Source organism: Phytophthora ramorum, assembly GCF_020800215.1.
Source record: "Phytophthora ramorum isolate Pr-102 chromosome Unknown Phyram_PR-102_s0010, whole genome shotgun sequence".
NCBI lineage: Eukaryota > Oomycota > Peronosporomycetes > Peronosporales > Peronosporaceae > Phytophthora > Phytophthora ramorum.
Genome location: NW_027150656.1, coordinates 1,037,370 through 1,061,897, shown reverse-complemented (window position 1 = coordinate 1,061,897; position 24,528 = coordinate 1,037,370). Strand labels below are relative to the sequence as shown.

Genomic DNA, 24,528 nt, shown 5'->3' with positions numbered 1-24,528 from the left:
GGGAGAGTTGAGTCTCCGTGACGGGTGTGCGGGTGGCGCACACCATGGAGGCTTAGCCTACGAGAGACATTATGTCTCGAATCGGTGATGGCAACGCTGGGTTGCCGTTAGTACACGTGAGTGTACGGGGATGTTAATATCCCTAGGAACGTTTAGTTCCAGGGGCGTCGAATGCTTTCGTACGCCGCCGGAGCGATTGCCAACTCTCTGTGAGAGAGCATCGGCAATGGTCTGCATAGACCTTGCTGTCAGGTTCACATACCTGAACAGCTGCGACCCGTACGTGGTCGTGGACACGTACGGCGTCCGCTTGGGTGCGCCGTGCCATGGACGCACGCACCCTGAAGCAATTGGTGTCGGAAAGCCATCTAGGCTAACCGGCACCCAGCTTCTGGCAGAGCATTGGTGAGTCATGACCCCACCTCTGCCAGAACACACGGTATCCGAAAGGATTACCAGGACGCAATGGCGTCCGCCGACGTACGGAAGTCGTCGGAGTAGTTGCAGCTGCAACAGGTGTTGAGACACCGTCCACTGCGGGCAATGGACCGCCACAGGCAATGCCGGTGGACAGGACTAATAGTCCAGCGAGGGGAGCTGCAACGCCAGCAGCACCCACCGCTCCTGATCGTGGCGCCATACAGGCCTCGACTGTATCAGCGCCAGGGGATGTCAGCTCCCCAGTAGAACAAGTCCACGTGAGGCCAAGACGGTCGAGACCGTGGCCAGGGCTGAGGTTGCCGAGAGCACCTCCTGTGTGGGTAACAATGTGCCACACGGAGTCGATGAGATTCCCGACTCTGCCCTTGAGTCACCACCGGCCGTGGGTAACGAAGAACCACGCCGGGGTAGGCATTGACGACGTCGTCGCCGCCGTAAGCCGAGTCTGTTGAAACAGACTGGAGTCGCCACGAGCGACTCGGAGTAATCAACGCTCCTCAGGCACGGCCGGCCGAAGATGCTATCACATCTTCGACGGCGAGACCTGTCAGGTCAAGGCGGCGGTCATAAGTTTGACCGCCCTGCCGGAGGTGTCAGAGTTTCTGAACCTCGAGGGAATGTCGCTGCACGACTTCCAGGCCAGCATGAAGGCTGGGGAGATGTACTCCTGTAACCGGAGACCTCTCCTGAAGAGTTGAACTCTTCTTCTGTTCTGGACAGGAACGTCCTGGAAGAGTTCTGTTGACGTAGTTACGCATAACTACGTCAACAGGTCGCAAGACCATGTCCATCGCGGGTAACCCTCGCGGACCGCCAAAGGCTTAGCCGATGGACAGGGCGTCTTGCCCGGCATGTGTGGCTGCGCTATACCACAGCGACCATCGCCGAGAAGTCGTCGCGCCGTACGGGCTTCGACTTCAGTAGTGCCGAGTGGCACTACCGGACCGGTGGTTTAAGTCCACGGCCGAGATCGTGGCCAGCTGGAGGTTGCTATAAGCACCTCCTGTGTGGGTAACCAAGTTCCACACGGAGTCGATAAGACTCCTGGCACCGCCACCAAGACGTGGGTAACTTAGTTCCACGTCCTGATGACCGCCGACGACACCGTCGCCGCCGAAAGTCGGGTCTGCGCACGTACCAGACCGGAGTCGCAATGAACGACTCGGAGCTATGCTCCTCAGACACACGGTCGGCTCGATGGTGCAGCCGGTTATCAGCTGCTACCAAAGGCCGAGGTGTCAGCATTGCTGACCCTTGTATGCCGAAGCGCAAGCTGCGCTTGGGTTCCGAAGAACCCAGTGTTTCAATTCACGGCACGAGTCACATGGTTGACGTCGTGCCTGGCGCAATGTATATCGCCCGGTCGCCCAGACCTTAACTGAAGAGGAAGACGCGGGTTGCGCTTCCTGTGTGGGTAACATAGTTCCACACACCAGGTGAGCCCATGGTGGCTTCACCCGACGTGGGTAATATCGTTCCCACGTCAAGTCGCACAGACTCAAACTGTTCCCGGGCTGGATGAATTCCAGCCGCGGTCGACTCGGTCACCCCGGAGGGGGGATCAATCGTAAGAGGGGGAGGGGTTCGGAAATACCTCTCCTCCCAGGTCTCTAGAGAGACTAGCTTCCTCACGGAAGCTGTTGTTGGCATGAGCCAACAACTGTACAGCATCAGTGCTGCACGCTTGCGGCACTCGAGGCAGCCGTGGTACATTGACACGCGGCGTACCTCTGGCGTACGGGAGCACAGCCCCGTACGCCGACGCGGTCACATGTGGTGATGAGTGCCGTGCATGCTTGCACGCACTCGGAACATCTCAATGTTCTAGTGGTAGCCGTAGTACACGGCGAACCACTGACGTATGGGCTCACAGGCCCGTACGCCAGTCGTGGTCATTGAAAAAGACCGAGTGTCGTGCAGGCTTGCACACACTCCGACCGTGCCCTGGTCTTGGCGATGCACGAAGCAATCGCCGGCACCAGAGTGAAGGTGGTAGAGAGTGCATGTAACTCTCCACCATGCTTCAAGTACCGATGGGTACCTCGGTGTCGATGTCCGACACCGAAGCGTCTATGGTACGACGACCTAGACGCGGGGTGGAGCTTGCTGCTCTACCCGAAATGCTCTTAGTGATGAGCAGGCTGCTAATGGCAGCCGTCGTATCACTACGACGAAGCACGATGCTTAGTGCTTTGGTCAACGAATGACCTGAGCGCGTGTACGGCGCCGATGCTTCACGCGCTCAGCCATGACTAGCGTGACCCATGCGGGTCCGCTATCATGGCAGGAGGTGAGCTGCGAGCTCCCTCCACTCTTGGGCTATGTGATGCCCGGGATGGTGTCGACCCACACGGGAGACACAAGACACACGAAGTGTCAGGGAGGGCCCACGGCTCCTCCCAAGTGAACTGCAGGTGGTCAAGGAGAACCACCGCAAGTTTGGATGCAGTAGCATCCCGTGCCGAAGCACTGTGCGCTTGCTAGCAGCCTGCAACACGAGTTGCTAAGGACGGCGGCTTCGCGGCCGACATCGTCCTTTGTGCAAGGAAGCACCTCGCAGTGTCCGCCACGGACACAAGTCACTGCGTGACTGTCGAGAGGGCGCGCCAGCCGTGCTGTGGCTGCGCCCGGGAATTCCCAATTTGGGAGTTCCAATTCTCTCCCTTCTGATTGGAGAATAAGGTGTGATTCTCAGATAAGTGGGGGAGGATGTAACGGGGTACACCGACGTGTACCCATGTTACATAAAGAGTGACGGGATGTCCTCTTTTGTGCCCATGGTACGTGGTACCGGTTGGCGGTGAGCCAACCATTGGGCACTTGTTTAGCTTTTACTATAGTGACTTAGAGTTTGTAAGGATCAAGCTTGACTCACCTATAAAATATTCAGTCTTTAAACCTACCGTCTAAGTCGTAGTCGGTCCCTTAGACCGGGAACCGTGAACTGTTGTTCACCGAGAGCTTACGCTCTCTAGCACTTCCTCTGTGCAAGGGCTGTGGTGCCCCGTCACATAGAGGAAGCGATCGAGCGCGTTTCTTGCAGGGGAAACCCTGACCGCTGTAGCTGATCATCACCAGTGTCGTTATCAACACTTAACGTCGAGTCGCAGTGCGCAAAGAAGGTCGTGTTATTGAACATCAACGTCCAGGGCCTGCTCCGACACTGCTGCTGCGTGCGAAGCAGACATCGCCACGTGGATTGAGGCAATGCAGCGGCGATTGGTGCCCGTGCAACCGTGGGAGGTTTCCAGGCTGCAAATGACGTGCACCATATGATCCGTGGCAACCTGCGCTCCGTCAAGGACCTGACCTCGGATGGTACAACGCTTCCAGATCGTCATCCTGAGTGTCACTACGTGCGTCTGAGCCTTCGCGCGTGCTCGAAATGAGGCAGACACGTCTGGTTTGGGCAAGCTGTTTTACGAGCTGACGAAGCTGATTATTATCCATATCTCGACGGCAGCCACACTGGAATATGGATGAGACTAGCTTCCTCAGCAAGCACCAATCGAGTACTGTGCTTGCTGTTCGTGGCTCGTCCAACGTGTGGGCAAAGTCCACTGTCAGCATTCCACCTGTCTGCTGTTGCAGCCGTGAGTGCAAATAGTCGTGCGGCACCACCGCTTTATATGTTACCCGACAAAACGGTCAGGCTCACAGCTCTGGACGGCTGCCACATTCCTAATTCTGGAATTCACACGGCGGCCAAAGGATTTCTCAATGCTGTCAATTTTGACAGATGGATTAAACATTTTTCCGATGGGATTGGCGCTGACATTGCCCGTCTGATCGTGCTTGTTTGCGATGGATGTACACAACACATGGGGGCTTCTGCTGTGAGCGAAGCTCGAGCTTATGGCATTATCCTGGTTTTCTTCCGGCTAACGCGACTCATTTAGCCCAGCCACTGGATATGGCCGTGTAAGGGGTTCAAGCATGAAGTCCGTAAGCTGTTGAGGCGCGTGCTCAAGGCGTCAGCAGATGTCACCATCTCGAAAAAGGAGACGGTTGCTATCGCCAGTCGAGCGTACAAGGACAAGATCATGACTAACAAAAATGCGATCAAAATGGCTTTCGACATGCGGAATTTTCCCGCTCTCTGCCAAACATGGAAGCGAGGCTCGACAGTGTATCAATGGAGGCATCGTGCGAGGTGGGCTTGGACTCTCAAGTTGGTTGCGAGTGAGAGAAGAGGTGAGACAGCACATCCTGACACTGCGCCATCACCACTAAGAAAGAAGAGCTCGCGGAAGACAGCTGATGCCAGCCAGCAAATCTGCGCAAGAGAGCTTTGCTGGTGACACCTCCACGCAAAAGAGAAAGACGAAAGCGGTCTCGAAGCGCCACAGCCGCTTCATGCGGTGACGGACGACAGCGCCGAACGAGCGTCTGGTCCTGGGCCATGGCTGCTGGAGAGCGCACTGATATGATTTTATATGAGAGTTTGTATGGAGGCCATGGTTCATCAACTGGTCAGTGCGTAAAAAACAATTATTACCGCTTTGTTTGTTCTGACGCCGTGAGCTCAAAATTTGACTCAAAGTATTACAAAGACCTTCAAAATCAGAGTGCTCGCTTTGATTGGTGTGTACCGCACTTGTTCCATGTGCTCAAAAATTTGGGTCGTCACAATCGATTTCTCATGAGCTGCTACAGGCGGTTCATGAATAGGTAAACCACGTTACGCCGTTCCGTGTTTTCGCGCACCTTGGGATGACTTTCAATAAGAAAAACACATCGATCGACAATAGATTGTAAGGCAGCTCGAAAACGCAGATGTGACATCAGTCAAACACGGAAGCGCGGAAGGTGAGGGTGGATACAGTCGAGGCTGTATAATCGACGCCATTGGCTCGAGAAGCTATCCGCGCACTCTCAGATCATCCAGCAAAATCACGCTTGTATATTTAGACGGCGTCATAGTTGATTGTCTTGTTTCATAGTCAGTATCTACGAGTTGTATGCAATCGTAGGAAAAATCTCCGATGTTTTTCCAGTTACACAAGTAGTGAGGGGCAGAGTGACCTAACGTTTGTATGCAGGTTGTGGTGAGACTAATAGTGTTTGTTTTGTAGCTCGAAAATCCTACACGAAAACAGCTTCCTGGGATTGGTCACAGCGTGGATCCTAAAACGGGTGCAACACAACGCCATTGTCACGCTCTCAGCCTCTCCAGGGCGAACATCAAGGTGTAGAGAGCGCATATTGCTCGCATACAGACGCCTCCAGTGGTGCCAATGCACAGTGACCCGGTCCTCACGGTGCATTGGAGCCCATTCAAGACTAGCGCGGATCGATAGGTGCCGCTACTCTCAAGATGACAACACAGAGTACTCCCAGCGTGGAAGCTGTTCATGCGCGCTCGAGGATCCAGTCTAGGACAGCCACTTCCACCCTGTGGACGTTGCTGCGTCCACGGCGATGGCGCGCCTGATTGGCTCCGGTGGTTGACACGGGTGGCTTAGCCGATGATGTGAGGATGACAGGAGCTTCCGTGGTGGAGAGAGTGATTGCTTCGAACGAAGTGACTGCACAAGGTGTGCGCGATGCGTGCATAGCTCCAAGAACGCAGCATGCGTAAGCCAGCAGTCACATGGCCATATCGCGCTGGATGTATCAATTAAAGCAATGAGGCGAGCAGCTACTTTGATAGGTGTGGACAAATTAATCTCAATCGTTTTAAGGTGCGTGACTTCGATAATGTTTAGTGGAGAAGCGGCAGACTGTCGGGATCAGCACTCTTAATGGATATCAGAGCTCAGTAAAGACCTTTACCGACGTAAGGAGATACCTCCCCACGTCGTACAGAAGAGTATGTCGCCGTTCTTTTCAGGATTAAAACGGCTCCAAGCCTCAAAACATCAAGCTGGTGCTCCTCGTGAGTCTGGCAAGGGTTCACTGCCTATTATATCTACCAGGATCTTTGTAGATCCACATTGCTGCGGGAAGATGGGGCCTTCTCTCATTTTTTCTTGACTACGCAATGGAATCTCATATCTCGATCTGAATCTGTTCAGACCATTTGCACCGAGCACTTAAGTTCCCATGGCGACAGCATTGGGTGCGCAATACACAAGTTCAAGACAATCAAGAGGACAGTGGACCAAAAGACCCACGTCCATCTACGCAAACCCTTTCAATCCTGCAACGTGTTGGATAACATCACTGGCAATGTTTTAAGCTTGCCGACCCATACAGCAGCCAGGACATCTTTTTCTGGGGTCCCAGCAAAAGGCCCGGTTTGGCACAGCATTAAGGCAGCTTATGGTTGGGCAATCCGGGCTAAACCATTACGGGACGCATTCTATTCGCAAAGGCGTCGCGACGTTCGCCTGCAGCGGCACAACCGGTGGGCCATCTATCGCGAGTGTGTCTGAGAGTTGGTTGGTCTTTAGGAGGGGTTAAGGATCGATACATACGGTATGAATCAGCGGGTGACCAGTATCTTGGATGGGTCGTTGCAGGTCTTCCGCTTAATTCTGCTGATTTTGCGGTTCTTCCACCTCACTTTGAGAACAATCAAGACTCTACCCTGAGCAAATGTGTGCTGAGATGTTTCCTGCTTTGAAAAATGATAGTACGCTTCAAGACATTCTCAAACTCTGTATTGTCCTGGTATTTCACGCCAATTATCTTAGAGCTACACTACCTATCTCTCACCCTCTGATTTCGACATTTGATTCCGACATGATGATCATTTGGAGCAACTCAGGTACAAACTTGTAGTGGATACATCGTCTTGATGATTCCAACGGGCGTTACTCCGCATGTTGAGCTTTACGAGCAACTTCAGTCATGAAATCCGCCATTGACAACTTGCCGCCGGTTCTTTTGGAAGGAATTGGCCACCTGATAGAAAAGAAAGGCGTCGCGGCTGGAAACATCACTAAAGACCAGCTAGAATTAACGATAGAAAAGCTGCTAGCGAGGGCTGGAATAGCGCGATCACAAAGACCAACAGATTGCCCTGGTGAAAGTACGAGCACCGCACAAAATGTACACTATTATGACGGAAAATTCCATTTGCTTCCGAAGTCTTTGAATTTCCGAAAACTGGACCGTTTGGAGTTTGGAAGCTCTGGTGGTTTGGAGACACCACATGAAATACCCGCCATTCAAAAGCATTCGGTCCCATGATCTCCCGAGCAAACGCTGCACAAAATGTTCTCAGGTTGGGGTGTACTAATACGACAAATCAAACTAGCAGCAGAGGCGACTGGGTCAGCTCTACGGGCGAAATGTCAGAGCAAGAGGCGGTAGAGGTTTTTCGCGTTGGGATGACCTTACAACTACATAAAAAAACGTCGGGATGCAGAGCTATCGGTGACAACTGTTCATCGTTACTTTGAGAGGCACAGCAATGCCAAGAGCAGACCACTTCAACGTCAGCAACCAAACGGCAGCGCCTAGCGTAATTTCATCCAATCATATTGCGTAGCATCATTTTCCTACAATTTGCTAGATAAGCGAACCTCCTGGTGAGCTTTTGCTCGATATTTTACGAGTCTAGAGAAATTTAAAGAAAACATATTATCCGGGGAATGGGAATGAAATTTGGCTGCACGGGGTTCATTGAATTACTGCAGTACTTGCGTGTGGTGCTGATCCGAGACGCAGTCGTGCTGTTTGAATACTTCCTGCTAAAATACGACAACATCAATAATCGGTGATAGGTTTCAGCAATATCGCACTACCTGTTTCATGTCGTCCATGCAACTCAGCATTCTGTAAGCGCAACTATAAGTAGCTATGCCTCTCTTGTCTGAGCAAATAAGCACCCAACACGCCGCAGTCATGGGCAAAGTAGAACGAAGGCATAAGGAAATGGTGAAACTTGTACAACAGGTGCAAGGAAAACTCACTTCATTTCTTCACGGCGACATTGCCTTGCGATTGCTGCCTGTTCAACATATCAACAGCGAAGGCCTCAATCTACCTATGGTTCATGGTCACACGGACTATACCAATACATCAGGAATTACCCAGCAACAAGTGTCTCCGCCTATTGGTAGTACTCCTCAATATTTCATGAGCCGTGGTGTGTCTACCATACGTCAGCTTTGGACTGAATGGCACGAGGGATTGGCTAACCAGCCTTCTCTTGAAACATTAGAGCGAACATATGGCACGAAGTGGAGTTTATCCGCGAGGGAGTCCAAGTTTTTCTAGACGCTTATACAGCATCAAATACGTACGGTGACTAGTGCGAGACATTATCACAGTCGGATCCGCAATTGGTGAAGTTGATGGTAAAGGGGGCGCAAGAGTATCGACACATTCTCTAATGGTTACACAAAAAAGATCGTGTTAGTAATAATTAGTGTTCATTTGCTTAGCGTATAAGTGATAACACTTAATCCCTTCTCTCATCTCGTTTAGGATCTCGTAGTTGCCACTGGATATACACCACAACATATTTTAGCCCTGTCATCACTACGATGTCGCAGTATGATCACATTGATGTGGTCGTAGTAAAAACATCAGCTGTATACATACCCATTCTCGTGGAGTGCTGCTCACCGTGAGAGACTAATCTGAACAGTGACACACCGCATCTCGTGATTATCGTAATATCACCTTATGTAGTTAGTGTCAGCTCTTTACTCAGAAGTAGCGCATAGAACAATGAAAACAAGAAGATGCAGTTTAGAGAATGGAGCCTCACATGGGCCACGCGGAACGTGGATGCGAGAGGGGAGGCTCACAAACGAAGCGCAAGCGATACTTGGTCATGGTGTGCGAAATGATCTTCGGAGTCTCTTCCTGTTTGGTACAACGACGGCAACGATGCTCGGGGGCACTAACTCTTGACCACCTTGACTCTGATCCACAGCCTGGACAGCGTAATGAGTGCGGTAACCAAGAAACGGTAGCGCCAGTGAAGCCTTTCAGATGTTCCACTCTATCGCTGTAGTGAGTCTATGCTAATGCAGTGTTGGCTCTCCACCAATCATAAGGAGACGTTTGGGTCATGACCTACCCTTGGTATCTGACTGTATTTTGACCGAGCCACATGGTATCTCTGGATAACTGAGTCAGAGGTCATCATGACATTTTCCGATTTACTTGATAAGACGTCGACACCACTAATCCTGTCCGCCTTCTAAGCTTCGGTAAGTCAGCCACCTCCGTTTCAGACTGCCATTCTTGAACGCACATCAATGGGGCCGGTTCAAGCTTGTCACTTTCCCAGTATGCTATTGAATCTGACCATCCATCCGAGCAAGAAGCTGAGGCCGCCATCCATGAGTGGACAAAGAACCACACACACAACGTCTCGCGCTTCGCGGCGCGCACCTTCTCCATTCTGGTTCTTCTTTCGCTTCTTGTCCGCCTTGGCTGCAGCTCCCACGCGCGCTTTCTCGGACTATCGTCTAGCTTCAGCTCGGGCAGGAACTTATTCAGCACTTGTTCGTAGTTGTCTGGGTCGTAACGCCCTCTTCCATGATGCTGTACGCCGAAAGCAAAGGTCCCACGCCTTACGTGACGATTTCTTGGATCCTGAAGCAACCTTAGTCGCGTTGCGGAACGACTCGATGCGATCCGTTGCGCACACGATGACATCTTCAAAGATGCCTCCCATCTGTCCTCATCAGGGGTTTCAGGCTGGTTCGTGAGTAGAACGGAGTGAAAGACCAGATTATTCAGGCACACGACGTGACCTGGTCTCTGGATAAGAACCCCACTGTATGGTGTGTGCAGCACCCGATTGATGGAGTTGTCCTTGTTGCTGTAGTTGAACTGGATCTTCGACTGACTCCTTGGGGGAAAAACACCCAAAACTTAAAGCAGTGGCGGGCGCACGGCGGGATGAATGACACGACCCGTCCGTGATCAACGTGGGTTGCAGACTCGCGATTCCCGACCTGTAGCCAGTACTCGGACTTCCACACGCAGGCTTGGTTGCGTGGAAAGCCAAGCTTGGTGTAGTAGTCGCGAGTTCGACAGCGCACTGGTCTGGAGGGCAAAAGACGCCCGCTTCGTTGGCCTTCGTAACACCATTGCGAACCATCGCGAAGATACTGCCCGCCTCCATACCCTCCAGCAAGTGCGCGGGGTCCAGTGGCATCTGTGCGTGGCCACGGACTCCTGCCACGTCACTGCATGCATCTCGAAACAGAAGCGCTGGCGCATCCGTGGAAATGACTTCTCCCACGAGAAAGGACCGGAGACGTAGCGCTCCTTGTCGTACTGAAGTTTTGTCCTGATCCGGGGGAGGTCGTAGCCCGTGCCGCCGTAGTCTCCGTCGCCACCAGGCGCTCGAGCGCCGTGAAGTAGGGGTCGCCGCTCATTTGAGTTGTAGGGAATTCGTGGAGCAGCTGGTTCAATGTATTCTAATTTATGGTTGATAAACAACCAATCAAAACTTCCCTGTGATTGACACAGCCACAGTACCTGTCCTTTCTGTACCAGTGCTAGTGAGTGGAATGCAGTGATATGTTCAAAAAGCACAGGTGTTTTTGCTTTCTTCTATCGAGTGGGGATGAATGACTGTGGTTGTGGGAATTTCTACTGAAACAAGCGAACAAATTCATCAGCCAATGATGATATTTCAAACGTGTCTTCCTGCTACCCAATTCGGGTATCCCGGATGATACAAACGGGTGCTAAAAGATGGATGAGCAAGCGAGTGTTTCGGGAGTATCTCGGTGAAATAAGGGCAATGAACGCTGGACGCGTGGGCGTGAAAAGATAGCTCTTCTGGACAACAGCTCGTCTCATCTAAGTGAGGATGAGTGCAAGGATGATATAGCAAAATTGAAGGCTCGTCTCACCTATTTTCCACTGAACGCGACCGACCTATGCAGCCGCAGACTTTGTACTCGCTAAGATAAAAGGTGCCTGACGCCGTAAATGGAACGAGAAGAAGATCGAGCTTATTGAGGATGAGGAATGGCAGAACACAAAGCGTAAGAATGTCTGTGGTCAGGAAAGTTGAGGAACCCAGGCAAGAAGTGATTTTTGGCCATGGCCGCGGAATGTGTTCGTGAAGTGAACGCTTATCGCGACAAATATGGTATTAACTACGCGAGAAAGACAATGATCAGATGTGGGCTTCGCTTCACATTGATGGCTCGTGGACCCCAGATCAGCTATTTCCTCATCTCTAGAACATAATCCAGAAGTATCCCGATGATTTTGCTGGAAAGACTGCAGTTACTGCGATGGGGGCATAGTGGTGAGCGTGAGTGACGACAGCTCAGCTGAAGATGACACCAGTGCAGATATCGGTAAGTGAGAGTGACATTATTTTACACACTACTAAATTACTGTAAGTTCAAAAATAGCAACACTCACATAATTTCCGTGAAGAAAATCAAAAACACCTTACATAAATTAGCATCGGTGACACAAATTTCGGTGACTACTGTGCCAGGTGTAACGGGTTACTGGCCGTCACGTAGCTTGTACTGCTAGTGTAGGAAGCAGTAGGCAATTTTGACTCTGATTGATTGATAGACGAGACGGTGTCGAGTGCAGACACCGTTCCAGCCATTAGATTGATCAAAACAGTGATTGGTCATCACGGAGGCGCGATGGCAACCGTGTGACAGAGGCCTGTCACAATTTCAAACTGCTGCCTCCGAATACTTCGTAATAGTCTTTTGGAAGGTACCGCTTATTTTAAGGTGTCCCAAACAGCAATGATAGACTGGATACACGGATGCGTTTTTCCTTAGCGGTTCCTCCCGTTCATAGACTTTCGCTGTTTCTAATTTTAGCTTTAAGAGGTCCCATCACGCCCACATCTTGCGGCTGACAAACAACGGTGGTGTTTGGGGGTAATGAAACCACCGTAGTATTGGCTTCTTCGGTCACAAGCTGTTATTCTTCTTCCGATACGTGACATTCAAAATTGTCTACAAGAAGGACAGCGAATGCGTCTATTTCAAACTTTAATAATGTTTCTACGTAGAATTTCCATACCGAGCTATCCATCCATGTATTCTCTGTACAGTGTAGAAGAATCCATCGGTGTACTCCTAGAGTTTATTTTGCTCGATCCGCCCACCCGAAATATCGCGTATGATGAAGAGAATCGGCATTTTCTTTCTTATAAATCATAAAACCAATTTTAAATTTACTTAAACAATCCGTAACATGACACATATTCATCAAAAACAATCCATAATACCACAAATATTAACGCTAGCCATCGTCGCGTACAGTCAGCACTGTTGTCATGCGGCCGGCGTGCTTGCTCGCACCCAAAATGGGCGCCGAATCCTTCTGCCCTTTCTCAGCCCAAGAATTTCTCGGTGGTATGTCGAACATTATCGCTGGTTTGTCAACATTCAACATTTCCCTTAAAGGCTTCATGTTGGGCCCAAAATTCCAGGGCAAACTTCGCCCGCTTCCTCTATGTCAGTGTACAACGTTTTGGCGGCATGGGGCTTCTGAGAGAAGAATCCGTAGCTATTTCAAGGCGAAAAAAGCATAAAATGTTATAAAAATATAAAAAACCTTTTATATTATCACTGATTATTACCGATTAGCGATGCGCTGAACAATACGCCCGGGCGCAGCTTCATCTTCTTTACCACAATATGATGTCATCCAGCCTAGGTAAATTTCCCACATGATCTTGGTCATTCCAGCCGTAGATAACATCTATGCGTTTTAAATATAAAAGTACGAAACCTTAAAATTTCTAAATTGGCTAAATCTTCGTGGCAACACAAAACAACAGCATAACTAAAAGCGTAAATTACGGCTTCGTCGCGGCGAACGTCCTTCATGTACGTCTCTAGGTCAGTGACGCCAGGAAAAACTTCCTTGCGTTCCTAACCTTTCAACGTCCTCGACGAGGCATGCCCATTGAAGTTAAAGTTGAAAACTGCGTCCTTCTAATTCTTCCAGTCGTAGGCCGTCCCACGGGCGATATTGTTGTTGCGAGGCAGCCTTAACCCCAACACACTCCAGCAGTACTAACGCGTCACATGTTGTATTGATACTGTGGCTTCGTTCGATGCGCTTCATAGCGGAGACTGAGTCGGAGAATTAGCAACAGCCCTGGGAAGTTTTATCTGTTGATCATTCATTTTATTTTGGTAACCTATTGGCTAGATTATTATAATATGCGATCGGATTGGCTGCAATCAGGATCTAATTTAGTATGAGGGAGCATAGCGCTACTGGGGTGGGATTTCGTAACCTTCTCTGATGATATGAAATGAAATATGGACGGCCCAGACACCTTCCAGAATTACTGGTGCAACCTACGCAAGCCTCCACGCTTCGCTACGCCGCGCCAGGTACGTGGTGTCTGGGTCGCTTTCAACTCCTGCGACGAGTTGCCAATTGTTGTGATTACGGGGAGGCAGAACTCAGACAAATGCGTTTACACTGTGCCCGAGTATTCTCCCTTTCCCCCACAGCAACTACGGCACGGATTTTACCTACCAGCAAGACAACGCCAGTATCCACGCCTCCCAACGTACGAGGGAGTTCTTCACTGAGCATAAAGTAGCTATTCTGGATTGGCCGTCAAAGTTACCTGACCTTAATTCCTATAGATAACTTGTGGTCAATTATGAGTAGTAAGGTGTACGAGAACGGAAACAGTTCAATAACGAGTTTAATTTGAAGACAGCACTTTTCAAGGCGCCGGATGGAATCCCCTTAGCTTTGTTACGGTCACTTATCGAACCCATGCCCCGCCGCTGCGTGGAAGTGCTAGATAAGAAAGGTAAAAGACACTCTATTGATTTTTGTAAAGGGTAGGTGGGTGATTTTTTTGTTGTTCGTTTTTTTTTTTAATAAACGTTAAAAGTGACGTTCTACGAAGTTTTGCGGAATTTGTTAATCGTTCCCCAAATTTCACATTTCATCCCGAATCTCCTGATCGCATTCCTGATCAGTGCGATGGCGGCCCCATCCAACAGCTTCTCGGCTTCGTCTTCGTCCTCTGCACGCCATGCCGACGCCAACATGTTCGTGCGGATGCCTCGCGCGCACGGCGTCCGTCGACGACGCGAAGACTCGACAGCCGTGGAGATCGAGGAGCTGGACTCGCGCACCATGCGTCAGAACTCGTACAACTACTTCCAGCAGCACGGCGCTCCGCTGCTGCGCACGTCCACGTTCCGGTCGTCTCTGGGGCGCAGTCCGGCGTCACGCAAGCGGCAACGAACGCTCGCGGAGCAGCTGGACGAGTTGTGTCTGCAGGGTGCCAAAAGCAGGAACAAAAGTGCACGGCGACAGGCGAGAGACAAGGCCAGACAAGAGGCCAGGATCGTGGAGCTCGACGAGTTGGGGCGGGAGAAAGTTCCGTCCATGGACAGCAGTGGCAGTGACAGTGATGACATGATGGACACGACCAGCGAACAAGGAGCGCTAAAGGTCTACGGAGATGTGGCTGATACGGGCGGACTACGCAGCTCTTCGCGGCAGGAGCAGGGGAACAGCACAGACCCATGGACAAGATGTATCGCCACTATGTGGCGGTGGCAGCGCAGGCGACGGCGACATCTACGATTTCACAGGGCCATGAGCTGGTGGTCTTTCAACCGCGTGCAGCACTTGCGGCGTCATTTGCGGAGGATTTGCCGGCGTATTTGTCGCTGACACCGCACGAGTTTGAGAATCTCTCGATGGCGGAGAAACGCCAATGGTATCAGGCTCATCGTCGCTATATGAGAGAGCTGGATCAGGCTGCGGCGGAGCAGAAGAATGAGAACGAGAGGAAGACGCAGCTTGAAGCTAAACCGACGGATTCGTCTGCAGGGTTTAACGGACGCCGCAGCTCCAGTGCGAGCTCCAGCCGGTCGTATCAAGTGCCCAGCACGGATGAAGACGATGAAGTTTTTGACGACTTTGGAGAGGATGTGGAGATGATGGAAGACATTGACGACGACGCAGCGCCCAAGTGCCCACATGCGGCAGGCGCTCTTACCCACACGGAATGGTTTATTGATGACGAGTTGTGAAGTGGAGAAGTGGAAGCAACGGAGAAGTAAGGGAATCGATATGGATGAATGACAGCGAAATTATATTCTGACAACTACACTCATGCCTGTCTTGCCACAGGGGTGTGCTTACTTGCGCGTGTAAGCTTCGATGTACGGGCTGGCAACTGCGGCAGCGAGAGCAAGATATACAGGCCAGTTCGAGTGACCTGAGCGCAGAGGCTTCGTGGGCAGCACCAATACGCGGTGTTTGTGCGCGTGCCCGTCGTGTGCGTGCTTCACCACATCGTAGCCCTCGTGCTTGTCGATGGTGAAGTGGCCGTCTGATGCAGTCACGCGGTAGCCTTCCGGGTAGTGCGCGTACGGCACGTAAATTTCCGTGGTCGCGCTCGACTCCGACTTCTCCGACGTGTACTCCAGCACATACTCGGCAGTTTTGAGATCGAACTGCGACTTGCTCGGAATTCCAGCAATCCTGCGTCCATGTGGGCGCGCAAATGCACGCAGGGCACGCGCAGAGTCATCGCGACGACGAACACCAGAGAGACGATGCGCCAGTGCCTCCGAGTCAGGGCTGCTGATACTCAGGTCCTCCAGGTTCCACAGGTCACCAAACTTGTGCGAGTTGTCGGCGGTGTAGTTCCACAGCGTGAAGGACAGCAACTGCGACTCAAGGTTGTAGATGGTGTTGTCCAGAGCTTCCATTTGAGCAGAGAAGTCGCCAGTCTCGAACGCCTGCGCGTGGTTCATGTTGTATGGAATGCCAGTCTCGCCGATAAGCGTCGGAGCGTTGGCCATCTTTTCACGCCCAAAGCTGGCGGTGTGCGCAAGTTGCTGTTGATGGAGCTGGCGAAGCGCTGCATTGCCAAAGGCAGGCTTGCCTGTGACGAAGTCCAGCGTGAAGTACGAACGCCACGTAGTGGTAAACAGCGTGATCAAATCATACCAGTGCATGGCATTGACCGAGAGCGGGATGTCCTCGCTGGAGATCTGCGGGAACTCCAGGTCGCTTGCTTCGGTAGGAGGCATCTCCGTGAAGATCATGGCCTTGGGCGAAATGCATTGAATGCGCTTCGTGAACTTCCTCGCGAAAGGCAGGAAGCATTCGGTGCCGAAGTTGATTCCGTCGAAGTAGCTGGGCTTGAGCAACTGGGGCTTACCCTGCGCATCAAATCCCCACACACCAGCCTCCCTCCAAATGCAGCTAGCACCGTCCTTCCAGGCACGCACGCCCTTGGGGTCAACGCGCTCAACACGCGCCGGCTTGCCACGTATCATCTCCATGATACCAGCGCCCCACACCTCAACATCCTGGGCAATTCCCTCACCAAGGAGCATAGCAGAGAACGGAGACGGCGCGTAGCCATTGCGGAACCCACCTGAGCTCAGCAGGTCCTTCGTGCCAATCCACCCGTTGGACGGCTCGTTCATGGTGCCGTAGCCAGCAACATTCGGCAGTCCTTTGAGAGCTTCGGCCAATGCAGCCAACGCGTCCAGGTAGTGCGACTGCAGATACTCCTGGATCTGCACGCCGTCCACGTAGCAGTTGGGCGCGTACTTCTTGCCGGCCCAGAACAAGGTGAACATGGTCGCACAGGCCAATTTGCCGTAGTTGGTGGGCCAGATCATCTTGGGAAACTTGGACGCCGGCAGTCCGCACGTCTCGAGACACAGCGCCGCCTTGGTAGCTTCGAAGTTGCGCGGCTCCAAGCCGATGCACTCCAGCGTCCACATGGGGGCTCCATCTCCTCCCGTCCACCTGGACCAGACGTCCTGGTGAGGGTCGATGTAGACCTGCATGTTGTACTCCGCAGCCTTCTCAACCACCGCTCGGATGTACGTCAGGTACTCGTGGTCCAATTGGCCTGGCCCCGCATGCTCAATGGCCTCCCACGTCACGATGAAGCGCAGGAACGTCAGTCCCCAGCGCTGCAGGCGTGACAAGTGCAGGTCCGCCTCCTCCAAGGGGAACGGACGTCCAACGAAGGACACGGAGGCAGCTCCGTCGAAAAAGGCGCTCATGTCTTGGTCGTCCGTGTGTCCGTAGCCGACCGGCAGCTTGGAGGAGCCGCCGAGGTTCACGCCTCGCAGCAGCGCCACACGTCCATGCTGGTCCACAAAGTGTCCGTCCTTCATGCTCAGATGCGTAGCCACGCACGCCTCAGGCTCTGGCGCAGACTTCGGTTGCGACATGGTCGGTCTTGTTTCAGGGCTTGGGGGCTTGAACGCAAATTGAAGAGTGCCGAGACCTTGGCGGTCCGTGACTGACGGATACGCAGAGTTGAAGGGCGAAGCGCATCCACGCGGATTTGATGACATTGGTCTCCACACCAACTTTGATGACGGCACAGAAACCAGGTTCCATGTGGATCACCTCGCTGATCAAGTCGTCAATCCAATCCATCGGTTCGTCTGCAACTTCAGTTTTGCCTCCTCACCTAAAATAGCTTGAGTACAATGTACTCACTCACCTGGGAGGCATGTACAAACAGAGAGGCATTGTGGCTTGTATTGATCGCGTCGATCTGCCCGACGGAAGGAGGCCATGCACAAGAAGCTATGGTATGTACAGGCTGAAAGAGCCGAGTCCTGTTCATCTACCACGCCAGGTAGGGCGTGACAATGGCGACGGCCAGTGCCACGTACACGGGGACGTTGCTGTGTCCCTCCCACGTGAAGCGCGAGGGCTGGGCCACGACCTTCTTGGTCTTCTCCACCACCACTCGGTGCTTGTGCGCGTGGCTGTCGTGTTCGTGCTTGATAATGTCGTAGCCCTCGTGCTTCTCGATGGCGCAGTGGCCGTCGGACGCCGTGACGCGGTAGCCGCCGGGGAAGTGGATGTACGGCACGAAGATCTCGGTGGGCTCCGAGGCTCCGGCGCCCTCCGACGAGTACTCGAACACGAAAGTGGACGAGCTCTGCGTGAACTCGGAGGCGATGACGGACCCGTGGATCCTGCGCGCGTGGGGGCGCGTCGTGGCCGCATCCTTGAGGTCGAGAACAACCTCTTCACCCGCCTCGGACGTGAACACGTACGTCTTGGTGGTCGTCGTCGTCTTGGTCGCTTCGCCGGGCCCACCGGAGTGCACGAGCGTCTTCTTCACGGTCGTCTGCGTGTGGGTCGTCTTCACGGGGGACGAGGACATTGGCAAGGAGGAGGTGGGCTTGGGAGCTGAGCGGCACGAGGGGGAATGGCGAGTGGCTGGCTTCCTCTGGTCCGCAGGCGTTGACGGTGGCTCGTTCCGTTGTGTGGCAGTAGTATGGATACTTCAACTGAAGAGGAACATAACATCACAGGTGTTGGTATGTTGAAGAGGAGCCCTCTTCAGGTGTGTTGGTTGGCCATACCTCATTGTGTCGCTTCTGGTTGTTAAAACTGGCAGTGTGAAGAATATGCATCGGCCAGCAGCTGGGTAATGCAACACTCTTGGTCGGCCAACGACCGGTTGACCTCACTCGTTAGCTCTGCATGACTTCCTCTATGATGATGGGGGGGGGGGGGGGGGGTGAGCCCAGACCGCCGCAGAAGACGTGAGGAGGCTTTCGCAAATACCTTGTCACGAGGACCCCGCACACTCTGCCAACACGATCTAGCATGGTATTGATACATGATACTGTACGCGTAGATGCTTGTCCGAATTCTGAAATCTGACGTTTGCCGGCATGCGTTGGTTCAGCTTCTGTTATGTTGGCCCAATGCGAAGTAATGTGGCTCACTGGTAGAAGCAGGCGCTGCCTAATGATACGTCGTTTGCTAGTTCTGGTGTGGTTCGGAGACTTTCTCGTCCTAGAGACGCTGACTGCGAGCTCAAAGAGCGTATCATTTGGTGGTACAGAAAGTGCTTTAATGACACCGAATGTTATCAGAGCCACCGAATGTACTACGATTGCCGACGACACCACCGCAAGCGGCATCTTGCTATGCTACAGTAGTAGTAGTAGAAGTAATATCTTATTGCAGTTTGCAACCTCCTCGGCAGCAACTAGAGTTGTATCTCTTGTTGTTCGCCGGGCATCTCATTCCCTGGCTGAAGACTCTCTGCACTGCTCTCTGCCTTGCAACGCTTCGCTTCGTCGAACTGCTCCATGGCATCATTGAAAGCAAGACTGTGTGCGGGGCAAGACATCAATTGACTACAATTATACACGACTCTACTAAGACACATTCATCGAGTGCGAGTCTACCTAGTTCTCCGATCGCAGGTTGGCCGTCATCCGACGGCGACGGGTCTTGCAGCTCGTTTTGGAGGTTGCGGCCGGGCTTTCCGTGGTCGGGGCGTCTGTAGCCTCCACAGGAGCAGCCGTGGTTGATGCCGGGGCCGTGGTGTACTCGCCTTCACTAGCGGGGGCGTCCGTTGTAGCAGGGGCGTCGGTGTAGGTAGGAGCCTCGGTAGTCGTGGGCGTGTTGGTAGCAGCAGGAGCTTCGGTCGCAGCGGAGGCGTCCGTCGCAGCGGAGGCATCCGTCGAAGTACTAGGAGCATCCGTCGAAGTGGGGGTGTCCGTGGTCGCAGTTTGCGCGCCGCCGTTCCCATTGGCGATCGGAGCGCACTGCTTGTACACCTGCCAGTTGGGCTCGTGCATGGCCATCCAGTAGAACGTGAAGGTGCAGTCTCCGCTGCAGGACGAGAAGTCGATGGGGATCTCGGCCGGGTACCCGGTGTAATCGGCGCGACAGTCGTCTGACTGGAACACGCGGGTGTCATCGATCCAGGCCTCGCAAGGTCCGTGGTGCGAGTCGATGAACCCCTTCTGCTCCTGGTCGTTCTGCCACTTCATGGAGCTCAGCGAGCTCACGTCGACGGCCGTGCCAGTGAGGGCGGTGTTTCCGCAGTCGGGCGCTGCCGTGTCCATCAGAGCACGGAGCGTCTTGAACTGCGACTTGGGGAACGATTTCGTGAACATGGCGGTGTTGGCCTCCGGGTTGTCGTTCCACTTGAGCCCAGCGAATGCCGGGTCGCAGGACTCGGTCAGAAGGCCATTGTACTTGGTGTCGATGCCGTTGGGGAAGTACGCGGCCGGCTGCGACAGGTAGCCGTGGGCGCTGACTTGGTGGGCCAGGAGGGCGACAGCGCTGGAGGCGACAATGAACTTCATGGTTGGGAGGCGTGGGGAGGTGCTCGGCTTGTTGCTGAAGAGGCAAATGTCGGAATGAGGAGATGTCTCTCACTACTTTGGTGCCGATGGTCTAGCCCCGCTACTGATCGGCGATCGACAGCAACACGATGGTGCTGACGTCCGCGGTCATCTGGGTCTGGTTAAGACGCAGTCTTGGTCATACAACTCTGGTGCTGGGAAACAGCTGCCGGCGACGACTGAAAGACGTGACCGACTTTACCTTGACCGCTTGAGCAGCGAACGCTCACGCGATGGTCAAATCTCGCGGGCATTCGAGTCCACCGTGCGGTGCTGTGGAGGCACGTGCTTCTCTCCAGACAAGTGATACCCGCCTGCTGCTCGAATGCTCGCTTGATAGATTAGCGAACGCGAACCAATTTCGAGCCGTCCCCAGGAGTCCATCGTCTTCACCAGGTGATTCCACTGATCCAGGCGCGAGAGCTGATCTGTTTCGTGCCAGCGTCGCGCTGAACTACAGGGCGAGCGATATGAGTGTCACCGCGTTAATCTGCACGAACAGCAAGACGGACGCCTTTACCGGGCGATAACGTTAGGACAAGAATGCATGGGTGCGAGCGAGGTGCTCTATGCAGTTATCACTTCGCAGCCGAAACAGAAGGGCGATGCATCAAGCATGCGTTCGAAGTATTGGCGCATTGGCGTCAATTTGTGGACGGCGCCGCTCGTTTCATCGTCGTCGAGTCGAGATTGGATTTCGATGGAGACGCAGCGCTGTCTAGTGAAATTGGTATTAAAATACGTCTTCATGTATTCGTAGGCAGTCACAATCTCTGCTACCGTGCTGGAGTGGTGGGCCCGCAGACGCGGTTGCACTCCGAGGGGTAAGGTGGTCCCATGCATAGCGTCGTGCTCGGCATACTTTCCATGAAGCGCTGGTCACCACTTGAAACATTCCAGGTTCTCAGAGAATCCCGTCCAGCGTTTCAATGCATTTTCCTGCATCGCGGACACGCCAAGCGAAAAATGCCGTTATAAATACACGACGTCTCCATTGCCATCGAAAAATCCTTGGGTCCCAAGTTTTTTGCTGGTAGGTTTGAAGCGATCTCTCAGCTTCTTGGTCTATGCAGGAATTCGCCTGTAGCAGGGGTAGAGATGACCGCATTCCTCCTTTTGCCCCCTCAAGACCACTTGGACGACTTCAACTCTGTCGCGATGAAGTTTCTAGTTATCACCTCGATGGCTGCCATTTTTCAGCAGGTAAATGCTCACGGATACCTTTCGCAACCTGCTGCCGCGTTCCAAGGAGGCTCAGTCACCACCAGCTACAACGCCATTCTCACTGAGAGCTCGGATTCAGCCTTTGCAGGGCTCAAGTGGGATGACAGTCCAGAAACTAACACTGCCACCTTCACGAATGCGTTCCCAAACTCAAAGTACAAGACGCTGAGAGACCTGCTGGATACCGCTGCTCCAACTTGCGGCAGTACGCTCACGACTGGTTCTCCGGTGGACGTGAGCTCGCTCAACTCGATGAATTGGCAAAACGACCAAGAGATGAAGGGCTTCATCGAGTCGCACCACGGGCCTTGCGAGGCCTGGATTGACAGCAACACTGGAGCCAAGACTCGCGTATTTCGTTCCGACGACTGCCGCCGTGACTACACAGGATACCCAGCGGAAATCCCGATCGACTATTCACTCTGCACTGGAGAGTGCACGTTTGTTTTCTACTGGCTGGCAATGCACGAAGCGAATTGGCAAGTGTACAAGCAGTGCGCCCCCATCGTGAACGGCCCCGCCACAGAGAGTACAACAGTGTTGGGGACAGTCACACCACCAACGACAACCGCGGCGTCGACAGCCACTGAAACTATTAATGCCACAAACTCCCCAGTGCTTGCAATGACCGCTTTGTATGATCCAGCCACGGTAGCACCCGAAAACACTATCTTCGTCGCAAGAGCGAGCTGCAAAAGACGTAAGCTTAGACGTTTGACAGTCAACCTCCGGTCGGAGAGCTAATATAGCAAGCAGCTATAATACCTGTGATATCCGTGGTGGCAAAATAACAGTGTATTTTTGCTGACACGCTTGAAGGAGAGCATCGGGTAGCCGTACTGACTCTTGGGCTTCGCTACTGTGCTCTGTCAGTGACGGTGACGAGTGCGAAGAGCAACATCACGAAGTTCTCTTCGTTGGCGCTTGCAGGTCCTTTTTCGTCGTCGGTTTCTTCATCAAAGCTACCACTTGAACTGAGAAGGCAACGCGCCGTCATGTAGATTCCAGCCAAGACGTACAAGTCCGAAAGCGCCATGGGACGAGGAAGTCTTTGGCAGGCGACACCTTTTCCGAAATGATGATCACTCGAGCACTTGGGCAGTCTAGTTGCAGCGATGAAAGTACTAGAGTCATCACGGGTCTAAGAGAAACCACTCTTCACATTCATTTTTTTCTTAAACGATAAGCAATGCACACGAGTACCACTTCGACAACGAGAGCTTTGTAAGTCCAAGCAGGTGTGCCACAAGCTCTGGTGCTAGCTCATACTTCATCCAGCGACGTACACAAAGGAAGGGAAGATAATCCGACAGGCGTCGTAGTGGAAGAGTTTGATATTATCGATCCATGCTTCGCTACTGCAGAAGGCTAGCCACGACACGCCCGTGAATAACGGAAAGTGTTCTGCGTACGTGGTGAGACTCGAGGAACCCTCCAGGTACTGTAGTCGTTGTTTTACCACCACTTCTCGGTTCTCGGCGTATCCAGTGACACCGACCGGCGTCGCCGAGGCATCTGAGTTTCCCAGCGAATCAATCATTTCACGAAGCGTCGAGAAGTCTATGGGGCTCCAATGCTCACCAAATTGCTAAACGTTCTCCACAGGGGCATGTTTGTAAATGGCCCAAACTCAGGGATACCAGCGAGTGATGACATCCGTAAGCTGCCATTGCCAGCGCCCGTGAACTTTGTACTACCTAGATTTTTCCGTGGGTCCCTGTTGTCGTTGCGTCCTTCTACTGTGCACACCCGTGACGGAATATGAGCGTACAGCAAACGTACCATGCACGCACGATTTGAACGAACGACATCAATTACGAACACGATGCACAATTTGTAGCAGTTCCGACAGCTACACTTGCTTGGCTACAGCGGACTAGGCTGGGAGCTAGGAAGCCGACAAAACTTATCCCCGAATGCGGCGCTTGCACGAACCAGTTCCCGACTCACCAGAAGTGACGGTGGCTGGCGTAGATACTGGAGCAGTCGTTGCGTCGACCTGGGTAAAATCCGTTGTCAGTGGCGCAGTGGTCGCTTCGGGGGAGTCCATAGTGGTGGAAGCCTCGCCAGCCACCTCGCCCGAGCCTCCGTTCGAGATAGGCACGCATTGCTCTGAAGTAACACAGCACCAAGAGCAGTGTTAGTGTTTGCACAATTCACAACACTATACTTCCAACGTACTGTAGATCTGCCATTCGGGAGAGTGGACAGCCAGCCAGTAGAAGACGAACAAGCACTTGTCGCCCTTGCAAGCCGAGTAGTCCGTGGGGATCTTGGCCGGGTAGCTCGGGAACTTGGCGACACAGTCGTCGTAGTGGAAGACCATGGTGTCGTCAATCCAGCCTTCACACGGACCCTATGAGCAAAATGTCAGAATGGAAACCAGTTCCCTTCAAGCAGAGAAGTATAATATAACGTACGTGGTGCGATCCAAGGAACCCCTCCTTGTACTCGTCGTTCTGCCACCACATGTCGGACATGCTGCTCACATCAATGGGGTCCGCTGTCTCGAGCGAGTGTCCGTAACCTGGAGAAATTGGGTCCACCATATCGCGAAGCGACTTGTACCCTGTAGCCGGCCAGTGCTTCGTGAACTGCTTCGCGTTGTTCTCAGGCTCGTGGTTGTAGATGCCACCGTCGAAGCCCTTGTTAACGCTGGGACCGGTGAGAGCGTTGTAGGTCGTGTAGATCGTGTTGGGCGCGTACGACGCTTTGGGCTGGGAAATGTATCCATGGGCGTGCACGCAGCTCACAAAGGCCGCCAGTGTAATGGCACTCGAAGAAGCGAAGGTCTTCATCTCGAGGTGGTTCGGTGTTCTCG

General features: G+C 52.9%; 5 protein-coding genes across 5 annotated transcripts; 1 reads left to right on the top strand and 4 right to left on the bottom strand.

Moving 5' to 3' along the window:
• Nucleotides 1-14,307: 14,307 nt before the first annotated feature.
• KRP23_10682 (uncharacterized protein) lies at nucleotides 14,308-15,371 on the top strand (the record flags this gene model as incomplete). The annotated part of the gene is made up of 2 exons (XM_067881160.1): nucleotides 14,308-14,869; nucleotides 14,962-15,371. 2 exons carry the CDS (start codon nucleotides 14,308-14,310, stop codon nucleotides 15,369-15,371), a joined length of 972 nt encoding a protein of 323 aa, XP_067741432.1.
• Nucleotides 15,372-15,479: 108 nt separating this feature from the next.
• Nucleotides 15,480-17,543, bottom strand: KRP23_10681 (Glucosylceramidase; the record flags this gene model as incomplete). The annotated part of the gene is made up of 1 exon (XM_067881159.1): nucleotides 15,480-17,543. One exon carries the CDS (start codon nucleotides 17,541-17,543, stop codon nucleotides 15,480-15,482), a length of 2,064 nt encoding a protein of 687 aa, XP_067741431.1.
• A 404-nt stretch (nucleotides 17,544-17,947) lies between these two features.
• KRP23_10680 (uncharacterized protein) lies at nucleotides 17,948-18,496 on the bottom strand (the record flags this gene model as incomplete). The annotated part of the gene is made up of 1 exon (XM_067881158.1): nucleotides 17,948-18,496. One exon carries the CDS (start codon nucleotides 18,494-18,496, stop codon nucleotides 17,948-17,950), a length of 549 nt encoding a protein of 182 aa, XP_067741430.1.
• Nucleotides 18,497-19,535: 1,039 nt separating this feature from the next.
• Nucleotides 19,536-20,444, bottom strand: KRP23_10679 (uncharacterized protein; the record flags this gene model as incomplete). The annotated part of the gene is made up of 1 exon (XM_067881157.1): nucleotides 19,536-20,444. One exon carries the CDS (start codon nucleotides 20,442-20,444, stop codon nucleotides 19,536-19,538), a length of 909 nt encoding a protein of 302 aa, XP_067741429.1.
• A 3,169-nt stretch (nucleotides 20,445-23,613) lies between these two features.
• Nucleotides 23,614-24,505, bottom strand: KRP23_10678 (uncharacterized protein; the record flags this gene model as incomplete). Its single annotated transcript, XM_067881155.1, has 3 exons — nucleotides 23,614-23,819; nucleotides 23,889-24,063; nucleotides 24,128-24,505. The coding sequence occupies 3 exons, from the start codon at nucleotides 24,503-24,505 to the stop codon at nucleotides 23,614-23,616; spliced, it is 759 nt and encodes a 252-aa protein (XP_067741428.1).
• Nucleotides 24,506-24,528: the final 23 nt, after the last annotated feature.